Consider the following 26,904-nt stretch of genomic DNA (forward strand, 5'->3'; position numbering starts at 1 on the left):
ACCAAACCAATGACCACCGCGACTTCAATTACGCCCGCGACTTCAATATTAACAAGCACTAAGTCGTTTAAGTTGTCAGTAGACTGAAAGACCCAAATGGCCCTTACCTTAAAGCTAGCATCCGACCCAGTCCTCAGCTTGTCCTCCTCATACCGTCGCGGCGGCGAGGAGGGCGCGGGCGGCGGCGGCAGCAGCCCCGTGCTGTCCAGCGACACGCTCAGCGAGTCCGAGCTCGGGTACGCCGGCAGACTGAGCGGCAGACTCTTCTCGGGGTGGATCTCGACCGTCGTCTGGCCGAAGCGCGAGAATGGCGCGTATTGGGAGCTTTGCCTGTGGGTGATTGGTTTTGTTGTTAGTGTGGTTTTCCTGGTATGATTAGGTAAAGCAAATGCGGTTGTTGGAGTTTCCTGCATGCTAAATTATTTAGCTAATTAGCTGTAAAGTACTGCTGATAGAAAAAAATATTCAATGTTATTTTATTTATGTGTTAAAGGTATAGTTATTTATGAGGACCTATCAGTCCTGTGACCTAATTTTCGGTGCATTGATGCACTGCCACCACAGGCTGAATTACTTGATTGTGATTTGGTACACACGGTTTATTAAATTAAATAAATAATACACGCAGATACGTACAATAGGTCTATGTACCTATCTGCGGGTAATTGATGGTACAGAGTCAGTGGTAAAGAAACCTGACCCTCTAACAGTGACAATCATGATAATGCTATCTGTGCGGGGTCAGCTTTCTTTGCCCCTGACTATACTTCATCTTCATATATACAGTCCAATGGCCTAAGCAGACCGGGACGGCATGGCAAGGGATTTTAATTTTTACTAATGGACATTCAACCGTAACGTAATGTTACAAAAATGATGCCGTGGCATTGAAAGGGATTTTTCAGGTCCCGGTGTGCGTGGGCTATAATCGGTCTATCCTCACCTCTTGGGCGGCTCGGGCGGCGGTTTCCTTGCGACGTGCGGGCTGGCGCCGTACGCGACGCGCTGCAGCCGCGCCGAGTACGCGATCTCGTCGTACGTGTAGTCGGGCGACTTGTCGCGGTACGCCGGCGTCGCCGTGATCTTGGCGACCGGCCGCGGGCGCACTAGGCCGCGCGGCCGCGGTAATGTTCCGCCTCCTGGGAATGCAGGGAGTACTGTGTTAAGAATAGGTGGCCTTATCGCTAAGAGCACGTATTAAAGTGTTCAGTTGTGTCGTCTAAACAGGCACGCACTCCAGACCGCTGGAATGATGTCCTAGAGGGGTAGCCGGCAGTGGCTGGCCGAATACAGAGTGGTGCTCTTTGGGAGATGAATTTGGCTGATGATGATGTGTCTAATTAAACATAGCAGGTGCACAGTTTACCAGTGGCGTCTTTCTATTTTATTTTATGCATAAGTAACTAATGCATTAAAGCTGTACGTAATCCAGCTCCTTTTACCTTACAGCAGATAGTTACATGTTCAGCATGCACCTACCTTCATAAGCATTATCATTAGTGGGCGTGATGTCCCCGTCGTCGTACGACCGGCGCCACTGCTGCCCGTAGTAGAAGCCTTCGGGAGAGAACGTGGTGTGCGACCCTCGCTCCGACGGGTCCTCGAGACTCTCCAGCGACTTGCCGCGGGGGTGGCGGATCTGGAAACGTGGGGTTTAGGGTTAGTTCACGGGGTTTTTTAAGGAGGTTGTCAGTGCCCCTTCAGCTGCTACACGGGTTTGTTATAGACGTTGATAAAATATTTTAATGCGCAGTCCACCAATCAAAATGCCGTATAGGTATATGGCGAATCGGGATACAGTGACGTTTGACGTCGATAACGAACCCGTATAGCCTTCTGGTGTGAAATGTGTTAGTTACAATTTGATGTAGATTGATGGTTTGCAGTAGATGGGTTTTAGTAGTAAGTACTTATATATATGTATACCTAGCTGGTTTTTTGTTTTTAAATTATAGTTAGTCAATAGGTGTTAGCAAAACTACATGCCAATCGTTAGATAATAATTAATTAAGTACTGTAGAGCCTACTACTTAAAGATTAATTAAAACTCATGCCAATCAATAATATTTTAGTAAAAATACTTAATTACATGTATAGATACTTTTAGATTTTTTGAAATGTACTTATTACATTGATGCTTTAGCTTAATTAATGCAAGCAGATAAATACGTAAATAATTTGCTTTAGAATTACTTACTTATTTTAACTACCTATATTTAATAAGTACTTATTCAATAGTCCAATGGACTAGTCCTACCCTACCTAACATGCAGGCAAGTTTTTCTCCTATTGTATAAGATACCTGGTATAAATTTCGAGTTATTATCAATTTATCACCTACCTTCTTACCTATAAAGAGTTTAAATAAATAAAACAAAACAACATCTACAACATTCAGCACACAACACACAACACGCAAAAATTATAAACAACAAAAAAAACACGCAATGCTGTGTTCACTAAAAACAGGTGCACGATAAAAGCCGGTGAATGGGTGCGTTTCAAAATCAACAAAGAAGGGTGCGTTAGGACGTTGGCTTCATACCTGTATGGGGACGAGGTCAGTGGCACATATGGACGTTGGTAAGGCATCAAAGTTTAGATCGGGGGGTTTACGGTAACTTCGTTGCTGCCACGTGGTCGGTTGGTAACTATGCAGTTCCCTCGGATATAAATCCTTTTTGGTAAAGTCCGAAGTGCGTTGGTGTTTGGAAAAGAAAAGAAAAAGAAAACATTCACATGCTGCTCGGCTAGTGACGGTATGAGGTGGAGGCTGCCATATTGGCTGTGAGGCATGGACGACAGATAGATTTCATGGAGCTTGGAGTAGAGGGGAATTAGCTGAATGTTTCAATATCACTGAGCTAGTTCTTCAGATAGATATTCAATAAATGACGGTGCATTAAATTCATACGTTTGGAAAGTCGCACCTTTATCTAGCGTCCAGGCTATAATAATTGTCGGATAAACATGGAAGGTGACCTACAGACCTCTAAGTCTAAGCGCATAAGGTTGGCATTGGAACGCAACGGGAAAACAACTGAATTTATAATTAGTTTTTATCGAATTTATCAATGCGTCATACTGAAACAATTGATATACTTATGCAATTTTCCCATAATGTGTCCAGCAAAAGAAACAATTCAGCCGCATTATTTGCTAGAATATAGCTTTTGCAGCTGATAAATAAAGCTAAATTCGTATCAGCGCTGTTAACGGCTCAGCAAAAATATTAAAAAGATGTTAAAATTGTAAATAAGTAGTACTAGGTATGCTGTTTTAGTTATAGAAGCAAAGTTAGTACATTTCCAGATAATTTAGTACCTATAATTTATAGTAAAAGGTTAATTTAATTCCTATCAAAAATAAATTGTCAGTCTATGCGCTATTTAATTAAAACATGAAAATGAATAAAAATGAAATGTGGTCATGGTAAAATGTGAAACTAGGGAAATAAACAAAATCATTATAATGTGGGCTTATGTGGGTAGTAAGTTACTTCAATGGTCTTGAAGATTTATTTCTGTAGTTTGGATTAAGATTACCTAATGGTAAATAATTGAACAGTAACAGGACGATGCTCATTTTGGAACTTAGGAATAGGCTATGTCTGAAAAAATTAAACAACGCTCATAATTTTTCTGATGATAGGAATAACCCTCCGTATCATCCTAAAAAAATCTCAGATTTTTCCTATGCGTCAGTAATTTTATAAAAATAAAAACATTTTAAGTTTCACAAAACGGGGATATGATGGCACTTCAGGACTTTTTCCATCGTCTCTATAGGCATAAAAAAAAATATGACAGGCTTTGATGTGACGTTGTAGGTCTATGGATAGACGTGTGACCAAAGAGTATGTAAAAGCTGACGCCTGTCAATTTTTTCTTTTTTATTGCCCATATATTTTTATAGAGACGATGGAAAAAGTCCTGAAGTGCCATCATATCCCCGTTTTGTGAAACTTGAAATGTTTTTATTTTTATAAAATTACTGACGCATAGGAAAAATCTGAGATTTTTTTAGGATGATACGGAGGGTTATTCCTATCATTAGAAAAATTATGAGCGTTGTTCAATTTTTTCAGACATAGCCTATTAGGTTTCTTTACATTTATTATTATTATTATGAAGCAGAATGTATAAAAAAAAAACCTTGAACGTGATTGGCCTAAGATTTTATCTCTACAGCCAATAACTAGGTAGGGTCGGCTGTTTCTTGCGTGTGATTGGCCGAAAAGGATCTTATAAAATATAACTAAATCAAAATGAGCATCATCCATCTCTAACACACTCTAACGTTGGTACTAAGGGCAGTGCTACCAACATTACAGCACTAACAACCATAGACAACTGACCTGTCCGGGCTGCAACCTCGTGAAGTCCAAGGAACCCTGGTTGCTGATGCTTCTCTTGCCCGCCCTGATGTCTTTTACTCTTTTAATGGCCAGAAGGATCTTCTTCTGGTGGCCTAGCCGGACAATACCCATATCTTCTAGATCCTGGAATTTTAAGAAGGGCATATTATGGTATGGTGAAAAAGAATCTTCGAGATTATCAGGAGTCACGATTCAATTTAAGTGAAAACAAAATAAGTAACTACCATGAAGGTTTTGCTTTTTCTGTTTCTGCTGATTCTTTGGGCCAGAAGTAGTTGAAAATGGGACGTGTACCTAAATACTTGCTTTTATAGGATGGCTAAGCTCACAGTAAACGATAATTACGATTAAAAAGAAGATAATTCTTACCTCCCAGGCTAATTGTGTAACGTCATGAACGGTGCGGTATCCCTGAGCCACGAGCGCAGGCCCGTATTCCTCGAGGCGAAGCAGTCGCAGCCATTCTTCTAAGGAACCCTGGAAATACATCGTTTATTTATTTAGCTATGTTATACGTTGTATGAACGGGTGGTCAGACGTATAAAGACTCAATTTCATCAATCTTCTTTGGGAACACTACAGATGGCCTATGGTTTGATGGTGAGAGGACTGGCCAGTCAGATTAGTTCTCAGTTATTGGCTGCCCACGGCGTATACAAAGTTTAGTTCATAAGTTATTCGGGATGCCTCCTTCCCTATTCGATAAATAAATTATCGCAACTTACAGGAATATAATCAGGCAGATTTTCCGGCACATTCAGATTGGCCAGTTCAGCTTTGAGCCTCTTCCTGTGGTTGGGTTTCTTGATGCCGACCGCCGTGAGGTCCTCGGGGGTCATCCGGGTGACCGTCGGCAGGTCGTACCCGGCTTCTATGAACAGTCTCGCGTATTCCTCCATTTGTAGGTCTGCTAGCCACGTGTGGATTATGTCGGCGTCCTGGAAATTTAAAGTGTTTTGGTGAGTAAAGAGGTGACGAGAGAATTTACGTTAGTAAAGAACCTAGTAGTTGCTCAGTTGTTTTATATACCTAACTACCTACTCATACAGCTGTTATAATATCCTTCCAGTTTCTTAGAGCAACACTCACTCTGTACCCCAGAAATCCATCGATTTAGTCGACTTATGTAGATGTTAGCTCTTGAAAAGATGGCTCTGGAGTTTCTTTCCTACATTATTTTTCTTCTACATTGCCGAACGAAGAGTACCTACCTTTTAAATAATAGTCGTCCCTCCATCACGACTTTTACTATCAATAATGAATCAAAATGTGGGTGTGAATGAGGATAGGGTAAAATGGTATGCTATGACGCTAAAAGTCGACCCTAAATAAGGAAGAAGATGAAGAAGGAGAATAAAACCACACTCACAGGCAGTCCCTGCGCGATCATGGCCCGCACTCTATCAGCGGTGTCTCCGCAGTGGCAGGCGGCGTGGTGGTGGTGCGGCAGGCGGCCCGACGCGCGCCCGCTGTCCAGCGACGCCGACGAGTACCTACTCCTACAGCTGTTGTAATACCCTTCCAGTTTCGTAGAGCAAACCTCGCTCTATACTCAACAAATCCCTCGATTTAGTCGACTTATGTAGATATTAGCTCTTGAAAAGATGGCTCTGGAGTTTCCTTCCTCCACGAAGAGTACCTACCCTTTAAATTACAGCGGTCCCTCCCTACATCACCATAATAAATGAGCCACACTCACAGGCAGTCCCTGCGCGATCATGGCCCGCACTCTATCAGCAGTATCCCCGCAGTGGCAGGCGGCGTGGTGGTGGTGCGGCAGGCGGCCTGACGCGCGCCCGCTGTCCAGCGAGGCTGACGAGTGTCTCGAGCCTGACCCGGCCGAGCCCGATGAGGAGCCGGGGCTGTCGCGCCCGGGGCTCTGGAATGAGGGAGAGGTATTGGGTGAGTAGGTGGTTTAATTAGATGATTACGTCACGGTGATCCATTTATACACCAGTCAAAAGACACAATGATCCCGAGAAGGAGTTGGCTGTGGATCCGTGGATTCATAGCATTCAGTTGGTTTTTGAGGCCAATGATAATGATGGTGACGAGGTTCAGTAGCATATCTGCCCTGTTGTAGTGGGATTCATAAAATATTCTTAGTGTCAAACAAGAGCTATACTAGAATTTGTCACCATGGTGAAAGGTCAGTCAGATTAACATCTGTCGCAGTCATGTTGCGGTGGACGTAAGATAATACGTCACTCGTCACTTCGATCAGTGGCCGTAGTTCTGTTGCCCGAGCACAGGATTCGAAACCTCCGTTTACGTTGCGTATCGTCAAATGTCACTGTCAAAATGTAAGGCAAATTTGTTAGTTCCAAAAGTGGCATTTGTTTTTTCCATGTTAGGTGGAATTTCACCAAACGCTAAACGTATTTAGTAGCCTGTCATACGTCTGTCAGTTGGTACAAAGTGTATTTAAAATTTGATTTAAATACGTTTAGCGTTTGGTAAAAGCGACCCTTCGTGTAGATTCGAAAATAGTATCGAATCTTATGCTCGCGCCTCTATTGTAGTCTGAATTTCCTTCCATAGAGGACACCTACCTGTGTCATATCAATGCCCTGGTCATCGCTCAGCGCTAGCTGGTGGTGGTAGTACACGGCGGCCTTGTGCGTGAGCGGCTGCGCGGGCGCCGGGAATGTGAAGGTGCCCGCGCCGGCCGGGCTCTTGCCCAGGCTGCCGCTAGCGCCGGACACCCCCGAGACGCCGGATACCGTGCTGCCGTAGTCTGAGTGGTCATCTGGAATGAGATAAGGGTGGTTAAGGTATTGGTAAGAGAGATTTTCATGGTGGAGGTAAAGGTTATCATAAAAGTTTTGACTTAGAAACAGTGTCTATCATCATTTATGTAGCTACGCCTCAGTGGATGTGAATTATGTAATGTGACCAAATAATAAGATACTCTACCTACATGGAAAAATGGACAGTTGTACTGCACTTGATTACCAAGTCAGAAAGAAGTCAGGTAGCCAATAAGTAAAACATAAAACGTAAGAGATCATCTGTGTGTGTTCGCTCACACGCAATTCTCACACAAAGCTATCTGAAGAAATCGCTTTTGCATGTCCCGGGCACCTCCGGGAAGCATTAGGTGCTAATGACTGGCTGATAATGTTTATAAATGAGTAGTTTGCGCAGTCCGGACGTTAGGTCGCTAGTTAGACATGACGAGCCGTGCCGATGACCGTGTGGGCTCATTCTCCCGTGGCCTACACTGCGGCAATCATCGTTAGTGCTACGCATACATGTAATTTAAGACGCTATAAAATATAGCTGCATTGTTTATTTTGAGAAGATCGGCGACATAATATATTGCTATTACTTATGTGTTTTTTAGTTCAGTAGGTTATAGACACGGAGGTAAGTAGTTCGTTGGAGTCAGCTGATTAATAGCAATTCGTTCGGGGAAAGTAAAGTTACAAAGCTTACAAAGTTACGGTCCGAAACAATTGATAGTTCCTCGGAACTTCGCTTCTAACTCCCGTGAAAGAACTTTTACTGCACTTATTTCAACGCCGGACGTTTTATAGTTCCTTTGAAAATATTTAGTTGTCAACTTAACTCGAAGTATTGACGAGTTATGGCTTGGTTTATGGCTGGAAACACTTTAATACTTATTCTATTGTAGCGTTTAAAGTATTAGCTCATTGTGTTTGGTAACAAGTTTTCTGCAGGGTACAAAACTCATACACAGCACAAGAAATAAGAATATCTACAAATTTGAGCATTTAGAAAATGCAGTGTAAGTAGGCATTCGATGCTATAAAAATACTGAATTGATCTCACGGAAGCTAGTCTGAAGGGTCGATATTATACCTAGGTCGATAGTACCTACCTACTTATCATGCAATCACTACCCCTTTTCCGCAGATCCTCGCCCCATGTACTTACCTATACTTACCAATTATATTGTATCCTCTACGGCTACCCCCGAGACATACAATCAAAAACAAAAGAAAGCCATTTCATCCTCACCTCGCGTATGGCTCGGGGTATCCGGCGGCTGCGGGTACCCCTGGTCGTCGCACGAGGCGTACCCCTGCGAGCCGAAGCTGGAGCCAGCTGAGTTATACAAGCAAAAACAAAAGAAAGCCACCTCATCCTTACATCGCGTATGGCTAATCAAAAACAAAAGAAAGCACCCTCATCCTTACCTCGTGTATGGCTCGGGGTATCCGGCGGCTGCGGGTACCCCTGGTCGTCGCACGAGGCGTACCCCTGCGAGCCGAAGCTGGAGCCGGAGTGGCGGTGCTGCGGCGTGCCGAACGCGTCGCCCGGCACGGCCGGCGGCGGCACGCGCTTGGCCGTCGCGGCCTTGCCGGCGCCCGGCCCGCCGCGCGACATTCCGCCCACTGGAAGGAAAAAAAACGATTTGTTAGAAGGGTTAATAATAGGTGTAATAAGTAATATGTGGGGACATCTCACACACGGCATCCGACGCCAAACTGGGCTGAGCCTGTAATATGGGTACTTATCGGCAGCTGATAATATATCAACACAGATATATAGATAGATATAAAGACACATTTAGATGACAGGTGCTTATAAGGCGGGTCTGAGGTCTTCTGGTGGTGGAGGTTATGAAAAAGTTCAATGGTAAAAGAGAAAATGTAAGTAGGTAGCGGAGGCAAGTCGCTAATAAGAAATTTTATCAGACTGTTCCAATATAAAGAAGAAAAACGCAAACGAAGGCAAAGTCTTTCATCTAACACCCAGCTAGGTGATGAGGGATAATAATAATACAAATAAATGGGCGCGTTCCTCGATAAGGTGAGACCTTCATCAATCATGCTCAGCCGAGGATCGGCCGCCGATCGCATCGGATCGATTCCCTACTAATTGCTTGTACCGAATCGATAGCGTTAACTAATGGCCGGCAAAAATCGACAAAGAAATTAATTGCGATGCGGGCGTCCGATAAAGAACGATCCTTATTCTACTCGCTGAAATTCACTGGAAGTTCTTGCTTACGTTAAAATGTTAAGTGAATTGATATTTACAGTTATACTCGAGCTAAGTAAGTACTAGCTCCGTGTTTTCGAATGGCGGTGCTGTAAAGTAAAAAGCAAAGGTTTACGACTTCAATTACTTGCACGCCGCAATCATAAGAACATTTTGAGAGACCATTACGAAATAATATAAATAAAGAATGAAAGGAATACACGCTAAATAAAAATTTATATATGCACAGCAATTATCTGCGCAGTAAAAATATTCGAGTTTAAATGAATTCAGTCATCGAGGAGACTCGATAAAAGGTCCATGTCAAAACGCTTAATTGAAAGTTTATGGCTTCTTTTGATGATTTTTCACAAGAAATATGTTTGGGCTTGCCGTTCTGCTATGTTACGTAAGTTCAGTATTTGATATCATGAATCGTGACTAAAACCGTATCTTAATATATTAGGTTCAAACAAAGTTTTTTTTATAATAGGCGGATAAGTTACCGAAATATACTGCCACCAGTCTGGTACCAGTCACCCAATTTAGTGACAACTTCCTTCCCAACATTCACTGCTGTCGACAATTTACGGTTACCGTGACGGCCGACACTTTCAAAAGTTTACACCGTCTGACACCGTCACATAATGATCGAATTAAAATGAAAGGCTTGTCACTTTGCAGACCCAGTAATGTTGCGTGCATTCGATTACGAAGACATCGAGATAGGATCCTTGGACGATTGCCCCCGAACAAAAGACATCACACACGAGTGAGCGAACACCACTCGCCTGTACAGATAGACAAACATATACAACTGACAATTAATGCTGTAGAGTGCAATTGAAGAGAATGCGCCCGGATGGACTTGGCCACAGTGGGTCGACTTCATTGGACTTGGATGGATGTATAATGTCGATTAATTTCTTAAAATTAGTGCAGTTCTTTTATTGTATCGCGCTACGGTAGCTTAGTCACGTTAGTGACACCATTTTCTTTTTTATAGATTTCCTAATGAAGTATTATACGATAATAGGTGTTATAACGATGATAGATTACGTAGATAATACTTGTAACGACGAACTCGTTACTTATTGATATACATATATAGTTAAGTACTTAAAATGAATCAGTCAGATTCAACTTCAAATTTAAATTATGTGTGAATAAGGTCCAATGGGTCCATACCGTCTTGTTTAAGACCCTCCGGGCGATTTCTAATACGACTGTTATTAGACATTTATGTAACACTCCCGGGGACGCATTGTTTTTAACAACAATGGGTAATCATTGTAAGTATCATTGACTGTAAATGAATCTTACCTAAGTAATTATTTATTATTGTCGACTCATGGCCTGGGCAGTTGGGCACCGTATCTTACTAAACTATCTGTGGATTTGCTTGGTTACCATTAAAGCTTTTTTGTAACATAGGTACTGCACATAGGTAAATAGTCGAAGATATGCATTATCATCATCATCCTGAGCTCGTGACCGTCCACTGCTGGACAGAGCCCTCTCGCATTCGAAGATATGCAATAATATGCATATCTACAATGACATATATATAAGTACTGTAATATAATGCCTTCTTGCGGTATAAATAGATGCTGTCTATTACTGTCAATGTTCCACTATTATTAGATTTATTTTTTACCTACTGCCGCCATCAATCTCTAAGGGGAAATATTAGCGCAAAGTAATGGATAGCTGTTTGTTGTAGCTAGTCACTTAACTAATTGATCGTGATTAAATATCAAAATTAACGAACCCTTGTAGAAACAAACAGACTTCCCAAAAAAGGACGGAGAAAAAACAGATTGCGGCATACTTTTACGAAAGACGACGTTGTTTTTCTGATGAGTTATTTATAAAATTATAAATAAGTAAACTGGATTAAACTAAACGTACGTAACTTCATGTTTATACAGTCAAGAATACTATGATCTTATTATGTTATGTATACACAATCATAAATCTTATAGTGAACCGAATGTTGCTACATCAACTAATAGACACAATGAAGCCATGGTTTGCTTAGTCAAATACTAAAGTTATATTGTTTATGTTTCAAGCTAATTAACCAATCATGTCCACCTATCAAAAGCTATATTAATTGTTACAAGATTTGCTTTATAGGCTATTGTATATTGATAATAGTATAATATTCAATGGAGCAAAATATACTTACTGTTATATAGGTACATAGTTCGTAGATCTATATACTAGGTGTATCTGTATATATTCGCTTTTATCAAGTAAGTACCAAGTATAAAATGTTATTATGTTAAAGAATTAAGTACGCTTATTAATCTTTACACACAAAGTATACCTAAGCAAAACTAATAAACAAGCACAAAGAAAAGATTTTGTAAGAGTATACCTACTTTTAGAAAAATCTATTGTTCAAATTGTATTTTAATGTTACATACGTACCTACTCGTATTATCGTAGAAATAATTACAACAATATTAACTTGGGTGGCGCCAGTTCAGCATCTGATTCATAACGCCCATTAAAGGCTGGTAAAGACTTTATTATATGAATAAAACTGTCAAGCTTTAAGAGCTTGTTGTGCAAGAATTATTGTTAGTTTTGTTTGAAACCTACGTGAGCATAAGATGTGTTCTGAAGGACAGTTTTAATGAGCTTGTAATAGTGCGGCTAAACATGATTATAAGCTCTTTATATAGAGGTAGGTACTTAGATATTTTCAATAATGACGCCTCTGTTTACGGTGGCGTATAAATATAACTAAAATTACTATTATAATACTGATCTACAATCTTAATCTGACAGTCTCACTCACACTATGCATGCTTCTATACCAGGAGGATCACTCTATATGTGTAACGGAAAATTTAGTTCGGAGAGCTGCTTCTCGAGCCAAGACTCTATCAGCTCTCGTTCATTCGTTTTTCATCAGTATGGAGTAACCTCCTGGTTCGGTTACATGATACGTGCACTTCCCATTCCCAGCGTTTACTAACCGATAGTCGCATGAAGGTTGGCGCCAGATAATAGTCTCGACGTTATGGTACATAGGTACGTCAGGAATCTCATTAGACGACCCCGGGCCAGATCGCACGCCGATAGACTTAATTGATTCGGCGTGTGCACCGCTAGATGGCGGTAGCTTGCCATAATAGCCAACTAATCGCCGATAATTAGCAGATACGCACTTATTTATGAGCGTCGCGATATGCTACCGTCTGCGCCGCGTCGGTAGCAGCCCGGTATTGCTGTTATTACATTAAATGGCCAGCTGGTGTCAAGATCACGATCGACTCACGCCCTCTTCGAACCTTATACAGCTCTAAAACCATCGCTGCTATAATAAGGCTGATCCTTTAGTTGTGTTAGTATGTAATTGTAATTGCGGATTCAAAATCAAGATTCCAGAGCCTTAATTAATTCGTATGGCGGCGTATAACTGAATAAATAAGTTTTAATCAGCTATAATTTATTGTTGATAGTATCAGAGAATCTTTAGAGTACCTACTTACATCAGCAGTTTGATAGCATTTTTAAGATGTGTGTTTTTTTTCCTTAAGCACCGTAGCGTCATAAACCTCTACTGGAATCCATCAAATGTGAGAAAGCTGGTCATAATCCCCTCTGAGGTAATGAACTTCTTAAGAGAAGGCGATAAAAGAAAGTGTGCGCTCGGATTAAGAGCTTCCGAGGTGCGAAACTTTACGTTCTACGTCGAAAGTTACGTTCTACGTCGACAGTTACGTCCTACGGACAGTTCCCGCGCACCTGCCCGTCATTATGTTCACGGTTACAGTTCTGGTTTAAAGCCACTTTACTACATGCTACGGAATCTGTATCAAGATTGTTAAAAGCTCTCTTAGAGTCTCGATCTACATGTTAAGAATCATAGATAATGGTAGCTTTTCTGTGCGGGCGTCATAAATTTACGGCTCTCATTCTTCCATTACCTAGGCATACAGTGCCACAAACTTATCTGTTCCGGTGAAAGCTCACGTAAATGTCTAATATTTCTTCATTCTATAAGATTTAAAGTTTGCCCGTAGTGGTAATTTGCCCTTGAGGTTTTAATAAACCTATATAATCTATATCAATATACAATTAATTAGTAAGTAATGAGATATGTATCAATTTAGTTCGCTCTCCCCGGAACAGATAAGTTTGTGGCACTATACTTAGATTGGCAATGAGGGTAGAATATTGGAAGTCTCCTTATATCTGGTATGTTTCTTTTTATACATTATTTTGATAAAATGCAAAACTCCAAAAACTATCCATTTATACCTACATATAGTTAAGTCAATTTATGTAGGTAAACCATGCTCCAGCCGAAGTAGAGTGCACTCTCTACACTACACCATACGCGTATGGTTGAATATGTTGATTGAAGTCTGGCTCGACCCTTACCCCGTAGTGGCATATGAAGTGGTTATGAAGTGGCTCTAAAGTTATACACAAAAACAGTTAAGTCTGCGTTCGTAAACCCCTATGGATGATATTTTTAGTGCGCTTTATTTTATGAAATTATGTAAGTAACATTTTTAATAGTAAAATAAATACTTTTTATTATTTTTTATCTTCTTCTGAACCTATGTTTTATTATTTTGGTGAAACTTGTTTTAAATTAATTATTAAAAAAAAATAGTGGAGGATAAGATTTAAAAGAAAATGTTCGGGCTACAACAGAAGTGAACGCCACGTTGGACGATGCCCACTTGTTGCTACCACCCATCTTTCTATCCCATCACGAACAGCAACGCAACACAAGTTCCGTCACAATCTCGCAATGGGAAAACCTTACAAAAGTCATCGACAATACCGAGGATTGAACTCGAGTCTATTGATCGGAATCAAGACCACAAGACCGCTACACCACTGTGCGTTAGGAAGGTTAGCCAAATTAAGCGAACATATTGCTTCACCGATTCTAGCGCCACCTATGAGTCTCGTAAGGAACTTAAATCATATGTACTATCGAACAAAAAAGTGAGTTGCCACTTTTAAAACAAATCCTTTGCAATCCCAAATTTGCCTTTGCCTGTCTTTTTAACCAACCCCATTATTTTAAATTTCTCCCTTTGTATTATTTATTGCTTTCGGACTTTCGCACCTTTAAGACAATGCAATGTTGTTTTGTGTTTACACATCTGGTGGCAATAGAGACAGTAACTTTTGGTCAACGTGTACCCCATTGGTCAAGAGCGAGTCATTGATGGCTGATGCCTGCAAAGGAAAATGATCCTTAAGGGGGTCCACACTTTTTTGTTCGATAGTACCTACATAATTATATACGACGGTATCATTCTTATTTGTATAGTTATTTAATTTATTTTAAAACAAAAACAATTTGGTATGGTGGATGATTTTCTGTAAGCTGTAACTTTAATAGTTTCAATTTCCGCTTCGACATGACGTCGACGCTTGCGTTAGATATAGACGTTATAAAATATAAAAGCAGTTGGACATCAACGTGAAATTTAAGAAATTTTCAATATCCCGTTCTGCCGGTACTCTTCAGCGGAAAATGACACATAGTACATACATGTTCTATGTATGATTTGTAGGTATTTATATTAAATATAAGGCTATTTACATACGGACATGCACAGTTATACCTTAACCTTAACCTTAACCTTCGTCCTCAAATTAGGTTTGTGCTATGGTGACCAACCAAGTAATTACCTAGTCAAATTAAGGGGACAGTTGAGAGTGATCGGAAATTAAGATGTAATCTGGAGATTAGTGTGGGAGCCTTGGTGGAACCGACCGACGACGGAAGTCAAACAAATTCGATGCTCAGCCGCGACCCGGACTCTCGCGTCCGTCCAATTTACCACTTTCCCTGGCCAAGACGGAAAACAGCGATTTCCTTGATTTCTATCAATGCTGAGCTTGAATCCACAGAGTAGGATATAATACGACAGCCATCGCAGACAGGGTTCACATTTGTGTCAGATCTCCGTATCGTAGTCTTGGTGCATATCTTCCGATGTATTCCGTTAAATATGTAAAATAATACTTACGTGAAACTAGCGATCATGTGTAACTGTGTAAAACTGTTAATAATGAAATATTCCACTCCATTCTAATAATACAAAAGTGTGAACCCTACCTTAGGTACAGAATAGGGCATAAACTATAGATAAATTCAAAATTTGCGTAAGTAAATCATGCTTCCACTGTGATCTGAAACATTGAGAACTTTCTGCTTCACCGTTACACAAGCCCTTTACCGTCACAAGTCTAGATCGCCGGAACTAGCCTTGTCAACATGTCCCGGCGATATTGTCTAACGACGCGATGGTCGATACGTCTCTTACATCAAATTACGCTTGTCCCGTCCAGCTGTCGCACGGGTTGACTAGAGCGACCGGTGTGGTATGGCCTTTATGCTCAGCATACTGGGTGATTGGCTGTAAAGTTACGGTAGCGTTTAGTTCTATTTAGTATTAGTATAGCTGGTTGTGAAAATATATTGGACGTTAGGTATTTATATTTTATTTATTTATTAACAAAACAAACACATTTTCAAAGGTCTTTTTATTTTAAATCAAGTGTTGCGGTTTTGTAGTAGGATGTAACGTCTAGACTACTAAAGTAAAAACCTGCCACTTCATGAAAAGTTAATAATAATGTAGTTTAAAGTTTTAAATTAAACTAGACCAAAATTTCAGGAATTTATTACGTGAAGCTACGACTTTGACTTCGAACCACGATCCTTTGAACTTACACTTCCTCTGTATCTAAATGACGCGTCTCTAATAAATTAACGAGGCAACCCTCTCTTTCATTTGTGGATGTGGATACCTTAATAAGGATTCCCTACAAGAATAGCAGTTATTAGGAGCTGAAATATATCACTCAGCCCTTCGTAAACGTAAGTGATATGATAGTTTCCAAGAACGAAACCGACGGAAATCTTTAATTGTTCTGAGAAATTATACAGTACATTTTTAGTTATACACATTGGTATCTACCTAATTTAAGTGAATGCTTGATAAAACAATAGATGGATTCTCTACTTCAAAACAATGTTGTGAGTTGAAAATAACGCTTTTTCATGAGATTTTGCAGGAAAAAAAACCAAGAACTCTAAGTAATATAAAAAAAAAACCATTTCATCTTATAGCCGTGACCCAAGCTTCAACTTTTCATAAATGAATGAGTGTGGCCATTAACGAAATTGCTAATTACCTGACCAGTTAATGAGGTAGAGCGGCAGCCGTGCGAATACGGCGCGGTGGATGTTTTAATTATTCTTTTAATTTTGCCGGGTAATACGTATTTTTTACCCGAATTATCTAAATTATAATAATTATTATGTTACTACGTGAACAAAATTTAAAGTAAATATATGTGGGTAAGTTGAGTTAATTTTAGAATCAAACAAGATGGAATATGATCGTTAAATGCAGAATATGGTGTAATTAATACATAAATAGGGACAATAAGTAAATACTTGTATAATTAAGTTTATTGCCGTCTGACCGCTTCGCGCGGTTTATGTTAAGGCTGTCACTAAAGCTGGAAGAAAATCAGAATCTGTCAAATCTAGTGAGGGGGGGTTGAGGTATGCGGGGCGTTCTACGGACAATGACATGAAATTTTAACATAGTACTCGAAAACATAAAAGTGAAGACATGCCACTTTGTTAAAAATATACTAAGTAAGTAATATTGTTTTGTGATACGAAAATATTTATTTTTATTTGAAAGTATTTTTAATATTTAATAATTAATTATATATAAAGTCGTACCCGTGCCGATATTTATACAGGTTGTTGCAAAAAGGGTTTAATACTATGCCGAAACCTACGTGTGCAGCATGTTATTGATGTTATTTCTAAGCCAGGAAATGAAATCAGAATGTAAAAAAATCGCGAAAATATTATCAGAGTTTAATAGTTCAGGGTGTTGTATTAAACTCTGCCCCCGTGTAATAAAAAAAGTATAGTTAGCCGAAAGGGCGTTACTCAGGCGTCACTCTGAAAAACTTTTATCCTACGTAATTTTTTATATTCATGAAAAAAACGCTTCTTCATATAATTTTTTTTTGGTCACGTGACCTTTTAGTTAGACGACCTGTTTTTTTTTGGTGTTTCAAAAGCAGAACAGTAGTTTGCAGAACTCTGCATATACAGGGTGTCACAAAAGGTTACGTAGCTGGCAAAGGGATATGGGGAGGTCACCAGAAAAATAATAACATGTAAGTAAGGGGGTACATTAGTACAAGGCGAGAGTGTGTATTTTTTTTTTAAGTAGGTACTTATGTGTATTTGGGATATGATAGAAATAATATTTTTGTTTCTTAAAAACCAAAAAATTTACACCTTGCTGCGCTCTTTTGCTCACTGTAAGTACACCTACAAATATTGCTGTATTAAAAAAAACGGTTTTGTTATAACGATTATAAAAAAAAAGTTATTTTCATGTCAAGGAGTCATTTACCTAATTACGATTTCACTCAACAGCAGGTGAACTGAAAAAATAAGTTCTAGTTCTATCATCACTTTAGATCGCAAACATTGTAACTCCACTTTTCTCGGCGAAAAGTACTCTTTGGTGTCAATAGAAACGTTTTTTGAATTCACATGTTTTCCTCTTTATTCGAAAAAAAAAACTGTATTCCGCATTTTACCATTTGTTTTCCTCTAAACCCCAAACCGTGATTTTTAAACAAGAAAACTTAGTAATTATACCCTTTATTCTCATATACAACGTGCGATGTAGGCGAACGTGAACGAAAACTATGCAATAAGCCTTTGTTTTTATTACTACTTTAGTAAATTACAATAACATACTCAACAATGTTAATTTTTCTTTTGCAATGTTATGTTGTTAAATTAAGATCTAATATTTTATTAACATGAAGTTACTTTCAACTTTTTTTTGCATCTATGCGTCGAATCACAGCATGACGGCTGCTGCAGCTTCCTGCTGTCCTGTCCTCCAACCAATCCCACCAGTACTGCAGGTTGCGTCGAATACGAGCCATTCTCTTCGACTTGACAAGACAGGTGCTCCCGGAAGGATCATAGATCGCACGGAACCCGTACCGTATAGAGGCAACGGACTCCTTTGCAACAGCCCCCCAGATTCGGAAGTAGCCCATGCACTGCATGGCGAGCACAGCTGCAGCAATTTTTTCGTAATGAATCATTGGGATGTCATCCCCGAAGGAGGCTCTCAGCCTACCTCACGACCTGTGTGACATTAGAAAAATGCACTGTGCTAACGCCGTTTGCGAGCTTGATTTGCAGGACCGCGTTGTATGCCAAGTTCCACAGCAGAGGGGTCCAAGACCTACCGCTGTGGAACTCCGCAACTGAACTTCTTCAGTGAAAACAAACCCTCTCTTTTCGCATCCTTAATGTACTTGTTAGACACGTATGACCTCTGTCAATTTTCTGCAGATAAGAAGACAAGTGATGGTATACAAGAGCCGCTCTAAAGGTTCGCCCTCTAGGGGATAGAGTTGAACGCGGTTACTATTTTTAAGCAAACAGCCAGCGCAACAACTCGCCCGTGGTTTTTATCCTGCTCCGACAGTGAACGAACGCAAAGTATTGAACCCACTATTCGAATCCGCATTTCGGATGCCAAACTGACTGTCCGAAAGGTCGAAACCGTACCACCACAGAGGTATGACTCGTTCGAAGAGCTTATCAGGCTCTTACAGCAATCAGATGTGTCGGTACACTGAAAGATAATCTACAGGCCTGCTTTATTTATTTAGGAGCACTAATGGCCTCCTTTCAGTCATTGAGTCACTGGCACTCAGGCTGCGGTTGAACAGGAAGATAGACTGTCTAAACAAATCATTTTTAGGGTAGTTAAAAAAAACTTTAGGTGGGTAGTATGCCAACTAGAACTACAAATAAAACAGTATTTTTGTCTCCTCTAAAATTTGGTCACGAGGAGTTACGATGATTACGATCTAAGGTGACGCTGACGATATTTTATACAAGGTATTGAAAAAAGGGTATAAAGCTTAGCCAAAAGTGGATTTAGGTGCCATTCTGATCCACTTTTCTTCTACAATTTTGAAAATTCACGTAACAAAATCTTTTACATAGAAACTTATTCGATCACGTGACTTTTTACTATAGAGACCGAATTTATTTTTCGAGAATTTCCAAAACTTGGAGAACAAAATTTGTTCAGAATAACCCCTGAGTCAAACCCTTTCGGCACAGTATACCCTTTTTGCAACATCCTGTATAGGTAATATCAGGTTTATAAAAGACCTGGGCCTGTAGAGTGAGACTCGGCATGGGGAGTCATAATTTATAGATCTTTTAGGTTGCAGTGGCGAATGGGCACTGGTAGCCCTGCCCTTTTCTATAACTATAACTATAGGTAATTTTATGGCAATTTAAAAATGGTATAACATTTATCTATTTGAAAAAATCATTAAAAATATACATTACCTATCACCCTAATTTAAAAAAAAAATTCAGCCCTTACTTTAAACTTATAACACCCCTCTATTTCCTTCAGGGGTTAAAAAACCTGTGTATTTAATATTTTCTTATGAGTTTTTTTTTTAAAACTAGGCTCTTACATAGTTGTACATAATATTATGCGGTATTTTATTCCACTTGTAACGCATAAAATTCATAGCTACAGTAAACATTTCATTTTTTTCATGGCGAGATACAGTCGCACTTAACCGCTTTTTTGCAAAGCTTGTTAAATAGATTTAAAAAATTATGTAAATTTTAGATCTTCAATTTTTAAAAATACTTACTTATTTTTAACAACCTGTAGTGTACAGACTACCACATCTTAAAATATATATTTTTTTAATTAACTACGGTTTTTGGTTTCAAATAAAACAAATTATGAACTTACTTTTCAACACCCTGTATATTGTGTAGCTTACCTACCATACACAACCGTTAAAATAAAATAAATTACCCCTCAGAATATAAACAGGCTCGCGCTTTGGCATACTGCATTGACCGTATAGTTCTTATTCGGAGAATCTAATAAGTGTCATTATGTGCAATGTTTACCTTTATCTATGCATCTGTAACTCTATAGTAAAAAATGTAAACAAATCGAAAAGGCGAAATGTTTTCTAAGAATTTTCGGCTTTTCTGCATCTAAAATGATTAGAAAATTAACTTTCCATAGCAAATGCATATGTATTATAATACTTGTAGTCATAATTTGTTGATTTAATCAGTTTTTGTGAAATATTTGATAAAAAATAAAATGGCGTGGGTATCGCTCCTAACAGGCCGCCACCAGGGCGACGACTGAAGAAATCTGAAATCTGTCACGGTGTCATCATTTTTAAACCGGAATTTATTAGTTTTTTGCAAAAAAAGTTGACTTCTGGTCCATTAAATCCAACTCTTTAAGGTAACTTTGTTAAGAATTTAATTACCTACACATACATATAAGATTCCATGAAAATGGGCCCTCTGATTTCGAGGGTTTTTTCATAATAAGTCAAAAAATGGCAAAAGACATGGTGTGTTTGCAATTTTTTTTAACATACTTATTATAATCCTGCACCAATTTATAAGCAACTAACATGTTCAGTATACCCTCTGCTACAAAATATATTTTTATCAATGTGATAGAAGCCACCGTTTTTCCAATCTAATCAAGTATATCAAGCCGACTTTAGCATTTTAGCTTTAGGGATCCCCTTAAGTCGAAATTGTGCAAAACTACGGAAGCTTACGATGCAAACCATGCTTAATCGCTGATTTTATGCCAATTTACTAACGTAATAACGATTACTTTACCATTGCACAAGTGCTACATTGCTATAACTTCTGCAATCATATAAAATTATTTTAGTAACTTCAAATATGTACTTATTGTAAGTACCTACATGTTATAAATAACTCAGTCAAGAAACTAACAATATTTTTACAACCTGCTTGTTTAACTTTTACTTCAGTAAAATGGCTAGAGAGAGACAAAAAGTTCTTTAGTTAGACTCCATTTCGACTCACAACGTTGGAATTTTGGCGCCAAATAGTAATGGGTCCAGCCAGACTCGTCCCATTCCACACTCGACCCGGCCAAACTCGACCCGAATTTCTAAAATACGGTAAGGTCTAGGTACTTTTGTTGAAATGTATGAAATGTACTGTCAGCCACAAGAGTTTTTTTACTGAAATTATAGTTAGGTGTTTTATGTGCTGATTAATTCAAACAAAAGTAATAATTTGTACTTTTAATCATTTATTTATCATTTTCTATAAACATTATTAGTAGGTAACACATGTTTTGAATTATAAACGTAATAAGTAATAATAAATATTAACAAAATAAGTAACTATTAATAATTATGTGTGCTAAAATCACAGTTACACAAAATATCTTTACAATGAAATATGTATAAAATCCTTTTTATAAAATCCGTTTGCTGTTTATAAAATTATAATTACTTCGCAGTAGCCCTTGCTTATCAAATGTATAAATTACAATACAAGTAAGTGCGCGAAAGAGATGGATGCAAGCCATCCAAATCTTGACCATTGTTATCGATAACCCGTTTATTTCAGGCTAAAACAATGAGAAGGGTAAACTACCTCTCTCTGTTACTGAGGTCAAACTTAGGCTAGTTTAGTCAACATATTTCTTAAATTTAAGTGATAATCACTTTATATGCAATCAATTAAGAAATCCATAAACATTTTCTGTCGACTGTACTTTGCGATAAGAAAAAAAATACAAACAAAAATGAACCTTATCGAAATTATAAAATTCGGGTCGAGTTTGGCCGGGTCGAGTGTGGAATGGGACGAGTCTGGCTGGACCCATAGTAATTTGGAGAAAGTGAACCGTCTGATGACCCGAGGCTTGAGGCGATACATTAGTGTCAGTGACTGACTCAGTATGTCCAAACAAAAAAAAACTAGTACCTACTCGAATCTTGACAACACGGATAAATTTTAAGCATTTTATTTTGTTTAGGTATGGTATGGTACGTACTCAGATTGTCTAAGTACGTACTACAACACTTTGTTCGTGTTTCGTACTTTTAAATACGTTGACCAAAATCCTAAACACGTTTCATAGCAAATTCGCCAAACATAAAACACGATTTATTTCACAAAATCAAGGAAATATTACAGAAATTCGTGATTTTAATTTGTTTTGTGGAGTATCGCCGACAAATTGTATTTATTGTGGTCAGGATTTTGTGTTCAGTCGATGCTGGCTCGTTTACAACTTGACTTGCATCACGATGAAATATTTATGAATGACACCTCGTAATACCTGGGGGGTCACTACAGAAATCCGACGAACAAATGAACGAGAGCTGTCATTCAATCAGTATGTTTGCTACGAAACAACCTACGAGATAAAGTCGTGATTTTCACAGCGGCACGGCAGCGCTCCGAAACTTAGGAAAAACCGAACCGCTGCGCTAATCAGCATTATAGGTATTATCTTATTGCTTGAAGCGTATCGATTGTATGACAGCTCTCATTCGTTAGTTCGTTCAACTTCTGTAGTGACCCCCCTGGACCTAGATCGTTGATACTTATACCTAAGTGCTGACTATTTGTCACAATCGGACCATTGAGATTTATACAGTTCGAAGCTTTGTCAAGATAAACCGCCATTATTGTAATTGTCATCGGATAAGAGATATAAATGTATTGGTAGGTTCAAATATTAAATTATTACGCATTCAGAAATTCCTGTTGAATACTTACTTGCTATAAAGTTTATAAATGTCCATATTGTTAAATTTAAGGAAATCAAATAACTTTTTAGAATCAGTTTAGCAATAAGTAAGTACTTATTGAAGTATCCTTCTTTCATTATATTCTATTATATACACTTTCTACCTGAAAATATAAAATAGGTACCTAGGTACCTATTTTAGGTCCAATTTTTATAATACTATCAAAATCTATCAATCGCCTCTCTAGCTTATCAAAATCATAATAGGTATATCTAAGATTACCTACATTCTTGGCAATATTATCAGTCATTCCCGGAGACTTCAAGTGAATCTAAAATGAGTGTTACTATCGAAGTTATGTAGGTTAGCAAATAATGTTGCGAATAGGTATACACTTATTCCCTTTAAGGCAAGTTCACGTCCACAATATCTATATATGGCAACGAAATACCAGACCGGTAAACACTTGGCCTTTGTATCTTGAGCGTTTAGCCGATATTTCAATATGCGGTGTGGTTGACTTCAGCAAGATTTAGTTTTCAAATAAAAATAATGTTAAGCTAGTTACGACCACCTCTTTAAGGCAAATTTGTGGTCAATTACGATATAAGCACTAAATATGACAAGACAGTCGATAAAAGGACAATTGAGTGCTGAACGGTACCGGCTATCTTAAAATGACTAAGATTCTACACGTTACTTCTATTGTGGCATCAACTTAACTACGTATTATGTATATCTACTACTTTTGAAATAACAATTTCTAGCAATAGTAACGTAATCAGGTGAACAAGGCAAAGATAGTTTTCAATCAGTAGCCGGCAAGTATTACAGTAGGTGGTAGACAACAAAACGAGGGGTCAGCGTGTTATCGTACAATCGTACGACGGCATCGGTACAAAGCCGCCTATTCCTGTCGACTGGAGCCATTTCAAAGAGATACAAATACAAATAAGTAGTTTATTTGGTGCTAAAGTTACACACAAATGTATCTTATCTCTAGTCCCTACACTAGGAATCCCTGTGTTGTAGGGGCTAGCTTTCTGAATTATATACTGAATTAGACTTAGACATGACATGACAGCTGTCAAATCCATACATTTTTTTTAAATCTTTATTAATTTTAGGGATTTTGGTACACATATGCGACCATGTCAATCCCATCATAACTTAACCTTAGTAAACATTCAAAAACTTAACTTACATTTTATTTGTCATTTGGTCTTATCCAAGGGACTGACAATTTATCTAGTTCGTATTAAAATATCGTTGAATTTTACAATTGCTATAACAATAAACCAGCTAACCGCGCAGAACGGTACTACACATTTAACCAATTCACAATGTTTGTAGCTTAATTCCGTGTGGTCCCGAATAGGGCGGCAGCAGTGTCGATGGGCCCACAGCTGTGGCGCATTGCGAAAGTCTTGCTAGCGGATTGTTTTGTTTGTTCGCCGCGACCCGCGATGCAATTCTGTAACTTCTCCGGGTTTCGGTTTAAAGAGTTATGGCTGGTTTCTACATAATTGTGACTACTGTACTATCTAGGTACCTAGGTATAGAGTTGCTAAAGCGATTTTGATATTATTCTGGAAAAATATGATAAAATGCTTAGATCTTGTTAAGTTTTTCCGACTTGCTCTGTATTACGTAATGGTAAATTTCAGCAAGTCTAGTACTAGATTTAGTGCCAAGAAGGTGACAAAAGACGACTGTAATTTAAATGGAAACAACATTTCTTGAATAGGTATAAATATCTTAAATTTGTATGGTTTCTGTATAGGTAGTATAGGTACAAAGTAGGTGCTGCACTATGATCTATTCACTGAATGATGTTTGTAAATGAATGTTATCGAATCAAGTATCGAGTTGAGAAGCGGAATAATCGAATGATAAACGATATTAGAGTATAGTGCCACAAACTTATCTGTTCCGGTGAGAGCTCACGTAAATGTCTAATATTTCTTGATTCTATAAGATTTTAAGTTAGCCTGTAGTGGTAATTCACCCTTTCGGTTTTAATAAATCCATCTAATCTATATCAATATATAATTCATAGGTAAGTTATGAGATATGGATCAATTTAGTTCGCTCTCACCGGAACAGATAAGTTTGTGGCACTGTACTCGAGTGCAGGGGGCCGACGCGACGCCGTCGTCTTTGGGCCGATCAATATCTATGTCACAGGAAGCATTTGGGTTCATAAATTGTGTTAGTAAAGGATATCTATTATTACTGGCAGCGTAGGTACCCATAGTAGGTTGCGAAAAGGGGACATTATTGATTCTTATAAGCTTTAGTAAGATATGACTCATTTACATCCAATGAAATAAATAACTTTGAAAGTTATTAATAGACTCATATCCAATACAAAAATATTATTTATTTGTACACAAAAACAGGACAAATACACAAATAGTTGTTGTAACTTGAAAACTTACACATTCACAGTTATTATGGAACCTGCTTTTGGAACCTTCTAAATTGTTTGTTGCAAGTTTACAGTGGATTTGGAAAGCTTAATTAAAAACTGTCACAGTTGGTTATCAACCCGGTACCTCGAAGCAAAAAGAAAGATTCAATTATTAAATCTTGTCAAGTGGTTTTATCTGTGAAGAGCTTTTACGTACCGCTGCTTTTGTTTTGGCCGAAATTCAATTAGTAATTTAAAAAAATAACTTGTTTATGACGACAGCTTGTCCGGTGTTTATTTTTTTTATGCATCTTTAGCAAGTTTAAAGCAGATTTACCTCCGGAACGAATGGACAGACTGACTAAAAATCTGTTTTAAAACTAATGTTTAGTCAATTTTGACTGTATCACTCAACAGCAGGAGCTTCACTTCAATTGAATTAAGGATATAGGAAAAAATATATATACTTAGCACTAGAACATCTAAACCGGTTGTTAGAAGTACATACATACCTAATACATATCCCTGAGTGAGATAAACCAGGAAGGTGATACCGTAATGGCGTGAAACTACATTTTGGTCGACTCCACCGCGAGTGTGGAAAGTGAGGTAGCCTGCGGTCCGCCGGTCGGATGAGCCCTTCGCAGTTTGCGGTTAGTTAAAAACAACTTCGCCTCAGATTGGATTGTACCGTTTCACTATTTACCTGAAGTTTTCCCTTTGATGTCGCCATGTTATGCTACGTGGCATCATAACGTGACCTAGCAGTGCCGCTATGGGACCATAAACTATACTCTATATTTAACCTCATTGAATAAATATCATTAAGTTGGTATTAAATTAGAACTTGACATGATATCTCCTATGTAAGTAAAGGTACTATGCCTAAGTAAGTTGTCGACAGATTTGACGGAATTCACTTGAAAGCCTACGGTTCTAATAAGCAATTACTGTCAATATGATTGTGAAATGATATCGTAAGACCATTATTGGTGTGAATTTTGTTTTATCTGGGCTGGTTGAGTAGATTTAACTGGTTCTGTGCATAAACAAGTGTCGCTTGATAGGCTCGGGTCTGTCGCCTAAGTAAACATACGTTGGACCTGAAATTGCTTTGATAAATTGTTTTATTGGCGCCAGATTGTAATATTATCAATGTAAATTTGTACACTTCCGCTAAAAATTGACTTTTTGACGCAACCAACAACTTAGACTGACTTAGAGGGTGGCTAAATAATGGCCACTAAGTTAAGATAGCAAACATGTTAAACAGTGTTAAATTATCGAAAAACTTATATTTGCATAAGATTTCTGGTTTCCTAAATACAAAATTTCACACTACCGAACATTCTGTAAAATTTCTGCTTATCTGAATACATTGAATTTTTACTTCGTGTCTTTTCATGCCAAAGGTGGGGGAAGTATAAAAGCCACAGGCAATAGTGATTTATCGCTAGTCATAGCACGATCGGCGTAGGCGACATATTATCTCAGAAGGTAAAGCGCT

At 38.5% G+C, this 26,904-nt stretch overlaps 1 protein-coding gene across 4 annotated transcripts in view; it reads right to left on the minus strand.

Annotated features, from left to right (window-relative positions):
• The window catches only part of LOC105384079 (caskin-2), a 166,473-nt gene that overhangs the window by 3,007 nt on the left and 136,562 nt on the right, over nucleotides 1-26,904 (minus strand). For 3 of the 4 annotated variants that reach the window (XM_048626869.1, XM_048626866.1, XM_048626868.1), the window contains 10 exons: nucleotides 8,542-8,739; nucleotides 6,931-7,127; nucleotides 6,078-6,257; nucleotides 5,104-5,316; nucleotides 4,748-4,855; nucleotides 4,358-4,501; nucleotides 2,546-2,677; nucleotides 1,480-1,639; nucleotides 944-1,139; nucleotides 108-330 (listed from right to left, as the gene is read on the minus strand). In XM_048626869.1, the coding sequence (XP_048482826.1) occupies nucleotides 108-330; nucleotides 944-1,139; nucleotides 1,480-1,639; nucleotides 2,546-2,677; nucleotides 4,358-4,501; nucleotides 4,748-4,855; nucleotides 5,104-5,316; nucleotides 6,078-6,257; nucleotides 6,931-7,127; nucleotides 8,542-8,739 (1,751 nt within the window). The remainder of the gene's footprint in view (nucleotides 1-107; nucleotides 331-943; nucleotides 1,140-1,479; nucleotides 1,640-2,545; nucleotides 2,678-4,357; nucleotides 4,502-4,747; nucleotides 4,856-5,103; nucleotides 5,317-6,077; nucleotides 6,258-6,930; nucleotides 7,128-8,541; nucleotides 8,740-26,904) is intronic. The other variant, XM_048626867.1, reaches the window with a different exon arrangement.

The sequence above is a fragment of the Plutella xylostella genome, chromosome 17, assembly GCF_932276165.1.
Source record: "Plutella xylostella chromosome 17, ilPluXylo3.1, whole genome shotgun sequence".
Lineage (NCBI taxonomy): Eukaryota > Metazoa > Arthropoda > Insecta > Lepidoptera > Plutellidae > Plutella > Plutella xylostella.